Below are 15,144 nucleotides of genomic sequence, written 5' to 3'. Positions count from 1 at the left end.
AATGGGATACTTCCTTGTAAAACTTCTTCTTAATAGCATATGCCTATTATTCATTGGACTATTAGCTGCTATTACGTATATTATTATAATTACACTATTGTGTTTATTATAAACGTTTATCTCATAATAAAGCATTATTCACGAGCAGCGTTGTTTTAATGGATAAGCTGTTCAGTAAGTTGAAGAATATTTTCTGAGACAAAAATAAACTGCAGGATCAGAATGTCTGAAAAACCCTAGGTTATGAAATTCTTTTTCAGCGTGGGTTTAGCAAACGCTCTTTTTATGCATTTTGATGAAATTTGATTTAAACAAAACATTGCAAAATTTGAAGCTGTTTGTATTCTTTACAGTTTCTCCGAAGTTCTATGCTTCTGCAATTTTGTGAATCAAGCTCTTTTTAAACAACATTCTAGCTGCAGGTATCAGTTGCTTCTAATGGTTAAAATTATAAGTATAGGCCTTGAAATACAGGTGATCACTATAAGTGGTAGATGTCGAATGAATTGTTCAAAGTCCGGAAGTCATCACTGCTTAAGGACAATCTCATGAAAATGACGATAAAATTGATCGTTAGACTTGGGTTTCGGAACCCAGTACAGCTGATTCAAAAGTTTAGATATTGTCAATTGCTTTTGGCAATGAAATTGGAGAAAAGCCAACCTTCAGGGCTATAATGCCCTAATAACTTGAATAACAGTACCCTTGAAATTACCTGTTCGTATATAACCTTCTACAATCATTGATCTGACAAGAAAATTGTGAGCATTTTCGCAAACTGTCAACTCCTGATACGCTGATAAGAATGAATTAAGTCCAATGAAAATTTAACTTTGTTTATTGCAGAAAGGTGGAAAAATTGTTATAATAAACCTTAAGTACAATAACATCCTATCTATACCGAAAATACAAAAAGGGAAGAGAAAAGTCGTGAGACAACAGTAGTGGTAGCAGATGATATTGTAATAATTTAATAACTTAGTTTCTCCATTTATAATGATGTTTATTTTTTCATTATTCACTTTTTTATGGTGTGCCTTGAATGTTTAATTTTTGATATGAGATGAATATATTCTTCGGAATTCTTCTCCTTGAAAATACGGGAGTATACGTAAACTGCTAACAGAATTTTCTGTTAAATATATTATAACTCTTCGATATATTTTGTAAGGGCTCTATGATTAACTGTGAGTTAAAGTTGCACATTGCTTCAATATTATTCCAGTTAACTATATTACAGTACTATTTTTCTATAACTTATATAACTTTACAGAAACAAAATTATTCAGTGAAATATAAATACTGAAATTTATAACAGCTTAACTAATCATTTGTTAATAAATAGCGGCGTGAGTTGTATATGTAATGATTTATGAAATGGTTGTTAAATTTAAATCGCCTCAAACGTTTAGTAATAATAATAATTAGTTCAATATTTAAATTCTGAAATTAGCATATGTCTGTAGTTAAATTTTATATTTTATTAGCATTTTAATATCATATCTGGCCAAAAAAAATTTTTGTTCCATAATTCTTTCTCTGAATCATTTAAAAATATGTTTCCAGCATCTTATTAGAGGGGAAACATTCTAAGGGTTTCGCCCAGTGATTAAAGTATAAAATATTTGTCACACCTTTAAAACTTTTTTAACGTCCTGAAGAAGAGTTACTCGAAATCAATAGTGGTTTATTCAAAATCTATATCAAACTAAGGTTGCTTTTTTGCCTGATTTTAAACTGATGTATAACTGCTTTCAAATCCATTGTATTTCTTCGGGAAAAAAACGCATTCCATCCTTAATTTATTAAAAAGCAATGCTTTACGTGCATTTGAAGATGCCGCTTTATTAAAAAATGATTAAAAGATTATTACGAAAAAAACCTCCAAAAGCTTAATAAGGTTTGGCAGTTCTAATTTAGAATTTGTTTGAATTTATTTTGAAATCTTAGAATTTAAACCAAAGACCAATAACATCTCTTCATGAATTTCTATACTCTTTAAAATAATTTGTTCATATTTTCTACCCGATAAGAAGAGAGGAAGTTTCTTTATGGTACCATTTCATGTTGCTATCTTAAACTTCTTTAAATATAATGTGTTTTGAATCTGTAAATTTCAGTCACGTAGTATTCGGGTGGTTTGGTTTATTTGATTATGGCAAAGCATTCGAGGGCTATCTGCTTAAAGGGAGGGATGCCTTCGTAGAGGACCATCTAAGAGAAACTGGAAAAAGCTATCTTGAAGAAAATAGATTTGCATAGTTTAACAGAAAAAGAAATGAAGAAATTGAGCGAAATAATTATCACAAGCAAAACAAAGGAAATAAAAAATAAAAAAATCTTAAAGCTTTCAGATTTTACATTACGCCCAAAGGGGCGTTTTATTAACGTTTTGTATGTTACCTTTATTTATTAAATATTTCTTCGCACTTAAACCATAAAATTCAGTTCAACAGCAATATCGCAAAATAATTTTAAAATAAGCATAACTTTACAATTTCCTATACACGGTCTCGCGCGCTGGAGATAAAAAAAAAAATTGGTACGGTTTTGTCATTGCTCGCTTTGAAATCGTTGCGTCTGTTAATCAAAAATTGGTTAAAGTTTTACAAAATATGAAATAGATAATAAAACAAATTTCAAATTTGGGCTCCCAGATGTCCATATTCAGGTGGAAATGTACGTTATTCAAAATTTGATGGCTTTAGCCACCGTTGTTTTATCACAATGCGAGAAACATACATACATTCATGTAGATTCTTCATTATTTAATTTCTTTAAGTATAACCCAGGGCTGTAACATTTGGTGGCAACAATTTGAAAAGTAAACCAACAGTTATAGTGAACCAATGCAAAATGCCAAAACGAAATTAATAGCCCTTCTGGGCTAATAAGCAAAGCGCTATCCTCCCCTTTTTTCTTTTACCTCCTACCTTAAATAGGTATTGTGAAAGTAAATAAAATTTCCTTAAATATTTTCGAGATTAAGACATATATGAATATAAAAAACAGATTTTTAGTTTTCTTAAATTGTAAAAAAATAAAGGTTATTAATGTTCTGTATAATCATTATTTTCTAAATATTCTTTAATGTAAATGTCCTTGAATTTTGCTTAAATTGGATCTGTGTCTGGTGTACAAGGAACATCAAGTCTATTAAGCACGGATTTCAGGTTTCTTGTTCACATCCGGGAGAAAACAATGTAATCCAGATTTTTTTTATTGCTTGCGATAACAGAACCAAAGTACTACTTTTGAGTTTTTAATAGTTCTACAAATTTTAATTTAACGTTTGCATTTTGAGCTCTTGAAACAAACTAAGAATTTTAAAATTCAGCTTTGAAGAAATTGAATTCGAATCTTAATTTTTCTGCTTTTTCTCCTATAGATATCATAATGAATATCACTATCCCAAGCGAAATGAGTCGTCGTTTCGACTTAGCTGACTATGCCGTGTGCATAGCCATGCTAGCAATTTCGGCAGGCATTGGCGTGTTCTATGCTGTAACTGGGACAAAACAAAGTACGACGAAAGAGTTTTTATTCGGCGGAAAAACCATGAAAGTCCTACCAGTGGCTATGTCTGTTTTGGCAACATTTTTATCTGCTATTACGCTATTGGGAGTACCTGCTGAATCATATCAATTTGGTATTCAATACTGGATGGTCAATATTGCATACTGCTTCGTCATACCTGTCACAGCCCATATTTATGTACCACTTTTCTATAAACTTCAAGTATCTTCTGTAAATGAGGTAAGTAATAAAATTTAAGCTTTGCATGCACAAAAATTTTCTAACGTAGAGATTAAGTGTTTTATTTATTAAAATATACAAATTAAAATTACAGTCTAGTTTAAAAAAAAAAGAGAAAATGAAGGTGATTTCAACGAAATCTTCATTACTGTTTCGTCCTCACTAAGTTTTGTTAAATTTTGCTCTCTTTTAAATAAGTTAAATATCCTTGTTTAGATTAAGAAAGCTGTTTTTGCATATTTAATACAGCTGCAGTAGCACTAACTACAGTAGAAAGTTGAGAATGAGATAGATTATTTAAAAGTAAGTCGCAGCATCATTAGGTTTTGTTGAAGACATGAAAAATGTGCAGTGTCTTCGCTAGGACTCGAACTGCAGAATTTCCGATTGTTAGTCGGACGTGTTTTCCAGTTACGCTACGAACACTCCTGGTAAGGAAGGAGAAAAACCTTACAGCTTCTCCTACTCAGAGAACGACTGGAAAGGAGAGGAACCAGCCGCCAAATATTTGGTGTTGAAAAATTATCATCCACACCTTTTAGTTCGAACTCTACTTATAGAGTCTTTTAGAAACTCTTTGAAGACGGAAAACGTGAAGAATCTGAGATGCCCTCGCCGGGAGTTAAACTTTGGACCTTCCGACTGCTAGCTAGACGGGCTTTCTAGTTACACCACAAAGGCACGTGGCAAGGAGGAAGAAAAACCTTACAGATATAATTAGTCATTAATGAAGATATGAATAATTCATTGAGATTACTACTTAAATATGTGAAAATCTTAAACCATCTTCAAAGGTACACAAATAAAAACGACATGATATCATGTCCAGTTTCGTTTATGTTAAATATGATCTCAAACATTCAGTTCGGATTTCTAAACTCATTCTGAAATCTAAATATTAAATGGTTTACTACAGTACTAGAAATACAAACATTGATTCAAAATCGAGTAGTAGTAGTATTATATTAATTTAGAACTACTAATAATGCATATAATTTTACTACCGTTGAGAATAAATCTTGACTTGCAATTTATATTGCTTGTGAACTCAATAAAAAGATAATAAAATTTCGCAACCGGTTTGCAGAAATCTCTGATTTCATCTATTAGTGTTCTAGAATATAAGCCCTTTCTAAAGCGCCCAAAACTGGCATACCAATTCGTCCTACAGTTTGGAATTTAGAACTGCCTCCCATTCATTAGCTAAATATTTAATTACAAAATTTTATCCATATCTTCCTTACATCACTAAGTATTCCTTTGAATATGGCAACAAACTCAAGAATATTTACCCACGGCTCTACTCTTATATGCGCCCTTAGATCACCAAATGTGGCGGTATGTGTTCTGCGCTGGTTTTTGGCGCGATTGCGTGTGTTGTATGGCAACCTTTTTGACGATGAATACTCTTTTGCTGGAGTGTTTTAATTGCTCGTTGATTCGTGTGTCGTGCGTGTATTGAAATGGCCTATGTTGCAATGAGAGACGTGGTTGCAAGAGGGTCTGGGAGATTATTTTTAGTGGCTGTGCATGATAGAAGTAAGGAAACGCTGATGCAGTGTATTAAAGAGTGGATTGAGCCTTGTACAACTATTTGTTCGGATGGCTGGAAATCTTACAAGGATTTAGGAAAAGAAGGGGTTGATCTTTACAATATGGTAACTGGTAGTTTGGCGACATTTTGGAGGCGATAAAGGTTACTACCTGGGAATTTGGTAATAATGTGAGCAGTACTCAGTTCCGATTACGCATTATTTTGTGTGAGGGAAATGAGAGATCATGGGATATGTCATGTGATATTAATGGACGAATTACGGTTCTTTAATCGGAAAAGGGGGGAAATCGGGAAAAAATCTGGAAATTTTGTATTTGGCTTTTGAATTTTTGGATCCCATGGCCGTAACTAAAGTGAATTCGAAATGGGTATTTATATATGTATTAATTTAATGTATGTGCTCATTTATATTTTAAGTAATGTTTTTGAATTTAATTATATTTTAATTAAATGGTAGTTATTTTGTGAATTTTATGTTTGTAGGAATTTGGTATACGTTTTAGTTGAAGTAAACGTGCATGGAAATAATTTAAATATCTGACACTAAGTATTTCTAATGGTTGCGGTATGAATTCGTTGGTGACGTGTATAATGTAATAGATGATTTAGAGGTAAAAGTTTTTGGATATTTTATTTATTTTATATGTGGAAATGTTCATATTTGGAAAGGGTAAATACTTTTTCGCGATCAGGTAATTTCATATATGTTCTTTTTACCGGGTTTAAAGATTGAGAAAATTGTCATGTATTTTCGTGAAATTTTTCTAATTTATGAGAAAAAAGCAGTGTACATGGATATAGTGAAGAGTGTGCGCAATGCCATTTTTGTGCAATTCTGGGATGTTTTTTTAAGTAAAAATAAGTCGACGTGTACATGGTTTAGTGATATTTTAATTAAATGATAGTTATTTTGTGAATTTTATGTTTGTAGGAATTTGGTACACGTTTAAGTTGAAGTAAACGTGCATGGAAATAATTTAAATTTTTGATACTAAGTATTTGTAATGCTTGCGGTATGAATTCGTTGGTGACGTGTATAATGTAATAGATGATTTAGAGGTAAAAATTTTTGGATATTTTATTTATTTTATATGTGGAAATGTTCATATTTGGAAAGGGTAAATACTTTTTCGCGATCAGGTAATTTCATATATGTTCTTTTTACCGGGTTTAAAGATTGAGAAAATTGTCATGTATTTTCGTGAAATTTTTCTAATTTATGAGAAAAAAGCAGTGTACATGGATATAGTGAAGAGTGTGCGCAATGCCATTTTTGTGCAATTCTGGAATGTTTTTTTAAGTAAAAATAAGTCGGCGTGTACATGGTTTATGTGTATGTGTTATTTTGAAAAACGCGTAAGGAGTATGGTATTGTGCACTTTTTCCCAATTTTTCAGTGAATATTTGTCATGATTAAGCAGTTTTGTTAGATAAAATTTCTAGCATAAGTGTAATTCGGCTAGTAGATTGTTGGAAGAAGTGTTCAGTAGATAAAAAGAAAAGAAACATGTCTTTACTTCGTGAAGACAAAATGGCGGCGGGAAAAAAAAATAGAGGGTTGCTGTAGGAGAGTTGGTCGCCAAATTTTCGCCAAAAAAACGCCAAGTTACCATAATGTAAAGATCAACCAAAGAAGGTTTTGAACATTCATTTGTGAACCATAGTATGAATTTTCTGGATAGTGTGTCTGGCTGTTATATAAATACGATAGTGATTACGTGGCGGCATGTTAAAGGTGGCATGAAATTGGTATTTCTGCTGTTCGAAAAAGCATTCATTCATGGTAAGTGTATTTTATTTTATTCTTGTTCTTATTTTGTAGAACGTTATGTTCATTGTTTTTTTTTTTTTTTTCGTATGAATTTCTGTCGTCATTGCTGTTTTTTTTTAATTGTTTGAAATTTATTTTAGTTTATTTTGTTGATTAGTGCGTGGTGCCTAGATTGCGCAATTCGGGGATGTTTTTTAAAGTTGAAACAGAGCGCTGTGTACTTGGTATTCTTTGAAATTTATTCCTGTTATGTTAATTTATTAAAGCGAGGTGTGCGTAGTTCGTAGATTCTTTCGCAGCCTAGATTGGGCAATTCGTAGATTTTTTTTAAGTCAAAACATATCGCTGTGTACATGTATTCTTGTCAAATATTTTTGGTTAGAAACTTTACGTTTTCGCTATCTAAATTTTTTTGTTTTCGTTTCGGATTTTTAACTTAAATTGTGTGTTCAAAACGTGGTTTTTGCATGTGCGAAAACAGCGTTTTTGGAGACATTTTAGGCTTAAAGTTCGAAACGTAGACAAAATAGTTAGGTAGTAATATGGCACCGTGGAATTTCTCAGCAAAAATGTTTGGCGAGAAATTTGGCGGCCTGAGGGCGCATATAAGAGTAGTTCCTTACTCCCGAATGCAGCTGTGATTTCATCTGATATTAAATCACTATTTTCAAATATTTATTGTTACGATACTGAGCAAGCCTTGCAATTAAACTTGTTTCCTATTAAAAGTGAAGAATTAATCGATGTTACTAAAGATTAACTAAATTAGATTTAATGTGTTTCCCAAAGAAATTATTGGGTCTAAACTTAAGAATTTCTAATGGGAAACCTTTCTTAGGCCAGTAGCTGTTAATACTTACATCTTCTATTTTGCAACCAAATTGTTTCAAAAAGCTGACTGTTGATCCTACCTTTACGTGGTTGGATGGGAAGAAATTTAATTCAGCTAAAATATGCTTTTGAAATCGGATAAGTTTGGACTGTTGAATCCAGCCACCATGCGGCGAAGATTCACCCACACAAGCACATGTACTACATCTTTTGTCATTGGAAATAGTAGTCATCACATGCTTCCTGTTTAGAGCTGTACTAATGTCCCAAATATTTCTTTGAGAGCTGAGATTTCATAGTATAAAAGTCTAATGAAATGTGCATAATATTCTTCTGCGCAAATGGGTACCTATGTGAGTTTCTTCACATCACAGGGGCAATTAGGCACTTTTTATGACGTTTTAACTCACACTGAATCCATTGAGGTATAATAAATTAAGATGCGTTTTACTGTGATTGCTACGACATGCAGATTTTGTAAATTTAGCTAACCTTCCGGTTAGCAGGTATCCCTTCCTATAACAGTAATTCGTCTCATAATATTTGTTATTTTCGTCTTGAAATGATAAGTTCTAATTAGTATTTTATATGTACTATAAAAATCTGATGGGGGATAATCTGCAGTACAGTTCTTGAGTGATATGAAATAGGAGTATATAATGGTTAGAATTCGATCTCTCTACAGACACAGCAATTATTGCTCTGTTATATTTTTCCTCGCAGATACGTAAGGAAAGGGCCATGACCCTTCTTACGTATCTGCGATATCTGTGTATAGGTTGGTTCACTGATTCGCAAATATCCATGACTTTACCGGGATTCGAACCCAAATACAGCCACATAGAAAGTAGGCAACTTTTCAAATCACCATGCCCTCCAGGATGACCATTTTTGATACAGAATATCTCAAATCTTTTGTTTTTTGTCATTCTGAAAACCCATCATAAAAATGTTGAATCATTAAAGCTTTCTTTTGCGACTAGGTACCTTGAAAAATCAACACTAACCCATTGGGAATCGAAACAAAATCGAGGTTGCCTAGGTTTTAATTCGGGTGCTACTTAGGTCATTAGACTTTTTCGTTGTTGTTGGATGTGTGTATCAATGTCAAAAGGAATTTTAAAAAACGCCGTGTTTAAACGAAAGTTTCTAAACGGATAATTAGATATACTGACTGCACCGTAACTTCATATGAGAACAGTATCTGTGATTCCTTTTACAAACACAATTTAAGTGTTCCAGAATTGATGAGAAATATTTTTTCTGTTTCTTGTTTACCGTGCCATGTCAAAGTTTGGAAATTAGGCAGCAAAAATTCAATAATGCTTTTGAGAAGCATTCTTTTTATTATAAACAGAAGCCTCAAATTCGAAATTCCCAATCATGCATCTCATTTTTCCTCTTATTAGTGATAAAATTGCTCCTCCTTTTTTTAAATTCAATTTCGAGCTTATTTATTTGTTCTTAATGAAATTCATTATTCATCCTTTTATTCTGTAAAGTTAAGGTTTTAATTCCTGGAAAAATTTTAACATTCCTATTCAATTGTTTTTAATGTAAAACAATTTTTTAAAATTTGCTTTAAAGAAAAGGGGCTTATATCATTGGAAAATAATAATAAAAGTTTCATCATTAATCCTTGTTTGCCCTTTAATTGTTCAAATGAAACTACAAGCAGTTAAAATAAAGTTTTAAATGAATTTATTTACTTGCAAATCAAGCTGGGATTATTTTCCATGGAAAATATGACTTAAATAAAAAGTTTTCTCAATTACATTATAACTGAGAAAGGCGTGAGTAGCCGTAGTATATCTAGTCCAGTTCCCGTGAAGTTTAACAGTAGTCAAAATGATTCAGTTTTCCGCTCATTTGTCACGTTGAATACTGCTAGGTTTCAATTATTTAATATTTAATCTACGAAAATAGCTTTCATTTGCTAATTTCTGTACGAATGAGTTGACAGTTTTATATTTCCATTGATATATTCAGACGCATATTTCTTTTTTTTTATCTAGTACTTGGAGAAAAGGTATAGCAAACTCGTGAGGACAACATGCTTCGTTATTTCCACAATAGCTCAAGTAAGTGCTCGTTTATGAAAATAAAAACTAAAAGAGTCTGTAATTAAATTAATATTAAGTGTTGCAGATACCTAAATGATTTACTCGTTAACATATGGCTAAATTTTAATTCCTGAAAAAATATAAAAATATTGATAATTTTACTTGAGTAAATCATAAAGTATTACAGTAGAATCAAGATCTATCATTTCCGAAGCTATCGTTTTCTCACATGTATTGTTCGCTACGCCTGGTCTTGAATGAAGTTCTCGAAAAATAACGTTGTTTAGTCCAGCATCCATTGTTCATTTTACAGCATAAATCATTTCTAAATCACGTTCATGACACAGAATGTTTTCATGGTTCGTTTAAAAAGTATTAATTGGACGTGAAGCATGCGCTTTCGACGGTAAATTTGGCTGTATAATAAGGCAGTAAATAAACTTCAACTCATAATTGTCATTATTAACTATTATACTTCCGTCCACTGCACGTTGCAATATAAATTCATTTCTGATAGTTTTCATTAATTTATTCCTGTTAGTTTCTAGGGTTCAAGATGGCTTTTCAGCTTATGTCAGTATTGAGTATGATAAATGAAGATGAAGGTAAAAATGAGGAAAAGGAAATGATAAGCTTTATCGAGACTTACAAAGCTTTACAAAATTTGAAGCAACTTTCTTATGTGGGAAATGGTAGCTACCTGGAACATCAAAATATCTTAGGTCTCGAAAAGTCGTATTTGCCAATTGAAGGCAAATTTCGGCCAAGGAGCAAACATCTCTATACATGACCTTTTTTCTTTCTGTTAATTAAAAATTAGTTTTTTAATATAGTGTACTAATTAAGACACAATAACACGCCGAATAAATACTAATTCAGAAGTCAAACAACAAGAATCAGCGTTATAATCTTGTTCATTTGCGGTTTTGCAGCTGAGGATGGTGGTTCGGTAAAACCATCGAAACTAGTCCTGTGAAAATAGTGTACTAATGTTGAAGCTCGAAAAGTTATTTATTTGCAATATATTACTTATTCATAATGCGTAATAATTTCTTAGTTTAATCGTTTCTCGAACTGAACGTTTTTAAAAGCGATTAATGAAGCTGTACTAGATTTTAATTTCTCGGCAAACACCTTTTGTTTGTGCCAGTAACATATAGACACACATTTAAATAATATACATATGATACCTATGTATTATATGTACTTATACATATAATATAGTATAAGTACTTATACATTATATGTAAAAGTATATCTTAGTTCATATGTGTTAAGTTTTTAAAATCAAACCTTTTATTTTTCTTGAGCAAAGAAAGTTTTTTTCCTGTGGGACTGCAAAATCTCTCTTGGGACTGTAAGGTCTTGGATTTATGAATATCATATATTTTAGATTTTATTGATTCTTTTTATTTGGTATATTTTTAGCTTCCAAATGTCAAGATTAAATTTTACATTGAATTATCTATAATCTTTTTCATTTATAAGTTCTTTATTCGCATTTTTCACTTTTTTCATCACTTTTATTTGTCAATTGAATTTTCGGGTATCTAAAATCTATTGCAATAAATGCAGGTGACTCAGTAAGAAGCGATCGTAAAGACTTGAGAATTCTGGACCAAGATAAAACTTTGAAAAGAGGGCATTTTGGCCAGATATATATATGACTTTCGTATTACAAACTAGCAGATTTCTTATTTCAGATGGACAGACAGTTATTTTCTATTCTTTCTGTCAAATTACCGTGGAACCGAGACATGTACTATTCAAAAGGAATGTTCCAAACTCGATGTTATAGTCTGTTTAATGGTGAAGAACTACAACAGCCACATGAATGTTATTGACAAGAGTGATATGTTGATATCTTTGTTTAATAGAAATATAAAATCAACAAAATGGTGGCACCCCCTTTTTTTTTAATTTTGGAAGACACTTTTGTCATTTATATACAGTATATTGCGGAATGGTAAAGAAACTGCCATTGTCTCTATACTATTAAAATCTGTGCGCGTCTGTTTGTTTGTTTGTAACCTCATCTTCTCCGAAACGGCTGGGTGTAGAGCTTAGCGGAGAATACCGTTGGATTCAGGACGTCCGTAGCTCGCCATTTTGGCCATTCGCATCTTCGTGCGACTTTAATTAGCAAAGATGGTAATTAGCCCGAAAAATGCACAAAAATTCGGTATCTCCGGAACTTACCGGTCGATTTCTTTGAAATTTTGAATTTTAAACCCGCGAGATGATGAAACGACGGATGGAATTGATTCTGCACTGATTTGCGAATTAGGAGCCTAATTAACAGGGTAATTAAAGACGCCCTAATACCCCTTTTTCTTTCCTTCCAATATCTTTGTGGACAGGCTGGGATTCGAAGGCGACGGGTTTTGAGGGGTTGCAGCTGTATCCGTTTTCCAGCTGGAATCGTCAAGGCCATTAGCGGGGGACGAAATTAACGTAGTGGAGAATTTTTATTCATTATGCTAATTAATATTCTAATTTGCCAATCTCTCTAGAACAAAGAGCATCCTTCATTTGACTATCTATGAGTTGTAAATTTCTAAATTTGGAGCCGATCGCATTATTTGTTCCCAAGATATTAATTCTTCTTAATTAGAGAAATTGAGCCCAAAAATGCACAAAAACTCGGTAAATCTGGAACTTACCGGCCGATTTCTTTGAAATTTTGAATTTTAAACCCGCCAGGGGATAAAACGACTGATGGAATTGATTCCGCACTGATTTGCGAATTAGGAGCCTAATTAACGGGGTAATTAAAAACGCCCTAATACTCCTTTTTCTTTCCTTCCGATATCTTTGTGGACAGGCTGGGATTCGAAGGCGACGGGTTTTGAGGGGTTGCAGCTGTATCCGTTTTCCAGTTGGAATCGTCAAGGCCATTAGCGGGGGACGAAATTAACGTAGTGGAGAATTTTTATTCATTATGCTAATTAATCTTCTAATTTGCCAATCTCTCTGGAATAAAGACCAAACCTCTTTTCAAAATTTGGCAATTATAAGATTGTAAATTATGAGCCGATCGGACTGCCGGTTGCTGAGATACGTGTTTTTTGTGCATTTTTCTTAATTAGAGAAATTCAGCCGGAAAAATGCACAAAAATATGTAACTCTTGAAAGAATTAACCGAATTCGTTCAAATTTTGAATTTTGCACTTCCCGGATGCTCAAATAAAGGTTAGTGTTCGTTGTAAACTGTTTTGCTAATTAGGAGCCTAATTAGAAGATTCGTTAAAAAAGCGCTACTACCTTATCTCCCCTTCCTAACTCTTGGTTGACGGCCTTCGATTCGAAAGCGACGGGTGTCGGAGAGGGGGAGATGGTTTCCGCACGACTTTTGGAATCGTCAAGGCCTTTCGCCAGGGATGAAATTAAAGTAGTGGAGGATTTTTATTCATTATGGCTAATTAATCTTCTAATTTGCCAATCTGTCTGGAACAAAGACCAAACCTCTTTTCAAAATTTGGCAATTATAAGATTGTAAATTACGAGCCGATCGGACTGTCGGTTGCCGAGATACGTATTTTTTGTGCATTTTTCGAATAATTCGTGATTTTTGGATCTGAATAAGAAAAGCAACTTTGAGTAATACAAATTAATATGTCTAATAGCTTAAATCAGCGTGCTCATTTGTGTTACTGAGCTACGTAATCATTCACTGTTTTATATATTATATATTTGCATTAATATAATGTCTCTGTTCGCATAAAGCTAATATTAAATTAAATTTTAATTAAGAAATTTTATTTGCAAAAAAATAATAATTACACTATTTATTTAAATTCTGATTAAATTTTTTTCGTTCAGGGTTTTAAATTGAATTTCTGTTGCTCGGATATGGTATATGGAAAGTTTTCTTATTATAAATAATTATGATTGATTACTTACATTAATATATATATTGATGCACCTTTGTGTGCGATTATGTTAAAGTTTATCAAAAGGAATTTTAATAACGAATCTACTGTTTGAATATAATACCCGAAAATTTTTGCGATTACACTTGGCAAAAAGCCTGAGCTGTAAAATCGCTGAACACTGGTAGTTCAGTCCAATTTTCGAATCTCGGCGAACGGGCTGGCTCCATAGGTGCTTTCGTAATCTTCCGTATGTGTAACGTGTATGCAGTATATTGTGGATGCATACGTAAATAAAGCGGGCGCAGCCCGCGCAAACTGCTAAACACTGGTAGTTCGGTCCAGCTTTCGAATAAAGGCGATCGGGCTGGCTGCATGGGTGTTTTTATGATTTATCATGTATGCAGTATTTTCTGGACGTATACGCGAATAATGGGTGTTTTCGTGATTTTACACATGTGTATCCTGTATGCAGAATCTTCTGGAAGCCTACGTGAATAAAGCGGGCGCAGCCCGAGCAAAAGTGCTGAACTCTGGTAGTTCGATGTAACTTTCGAATACCCGCGAAAGGGCTGGCTGCGTGGGTGTTTTGTGATTTTAGGCATGTGTATTGTGTATGCAGTATCTAATGGACGAATACGTAAATAAAGCGGGCGCAGCCCGCTCAAATCCGCTGAACACTGGTAGTTCGGTCCATGTTTCGAATCCGAGAGAGTGGGCTGCCTGCATGGGTGTTTTCGTGATTTTCCGCATGTGTATCGTGTATGCAGTGTCTTCTGGATGCATATGTGAATAAAGCGGGCGCAGGCAGCACAAAACCGATGAACACTGGTAGTTCGGTCCAACTTTCGATCCCGGCGAACGGGCTGGCTCCATGGGTGTTTTCTTGCGTTTACGCATGTGTATCGTTTATGCAATATCTTCTCCATGCATAGGTGAACAAAGCGGACCAGACCGCTCAAAATTGCTGAACACTGGTAGTTCGGTCCAACTTTCGAATACCGGCGAAATTACAATGGAATCTCATGAACATTGAACAATGAAAAGTGGGCTTCAGCCCGCTCAGCTGGCGGGCTTGCCCGCTAGTTTCAATATAAAAGACGAGTGACACAAGGACTCACTACAGTGTCATCTACTGTTCCCGAGAAACGAGGAAGACCTAGTTCTTCCACTGAACCCTCTGAGATACCATCTGCAACGAAACCAATAACCAGGCGTTTTCGATATCTGGCGATATTAGAGAACAAAATAAAGGAATCGTTGATAGAGTTTTTGTATCCAGAAGCGCTGTGAAAT

At 33.5% G+C, this 15,144-nt stretch overlaps 1 protein-coding gene across 3 annotated transcripts in view; it reads left to right on the top strand.

Moving 5' to 3' along the window:
* The window catches only part of LOC118195278 (sodium-coupled monocarboxylate transporter 2-like), a 53,156-nt gene that overhangs the window by 8,551 nt on the left and 29,461 nt on the right, over window positions 1–15,144 (top strand). For 2 of the 3 annotated variants that reach the window (XM_035366559.2, XM_035366560.2), the window contains exons 2-3: window positions 3,389–3,756; window positions 9,929–9,994. In XM_035366559.2, the coding sequence (XP_035222450.1) occupies window positions 3,397–3,756; window positions 9,929–9,994 (426 nt within the window). In that variant the 5' untranslated portion in view covers window positions 3,389–3,396. The remainder of the gene's footprint in view (window positions 1–3,388; window positions 3,757–9,928; window positions 9,995–15,144) is intronic. The other variant, XM_035366561.2, reaches the window with a different exon arrangement.

This window comes from Stegodyphus dumicola, chromosome X1 (genome assembly GCF_044657685.1).
Source record: "Stegodyphus dumicola isolate Sdum_Otavi_A_Nest chromosome X1, ASM4465768v1".
NCBI classification, from domain to species: Eukaryota; Metazoa; Arthropoda; class Arachnida; order Araneae; family Eresidae; genus Stegodyphus; species Stegodyphus dumicola.
This window is presented reverse-complemented; position numbering and strand designations above follow the sequence as displayed.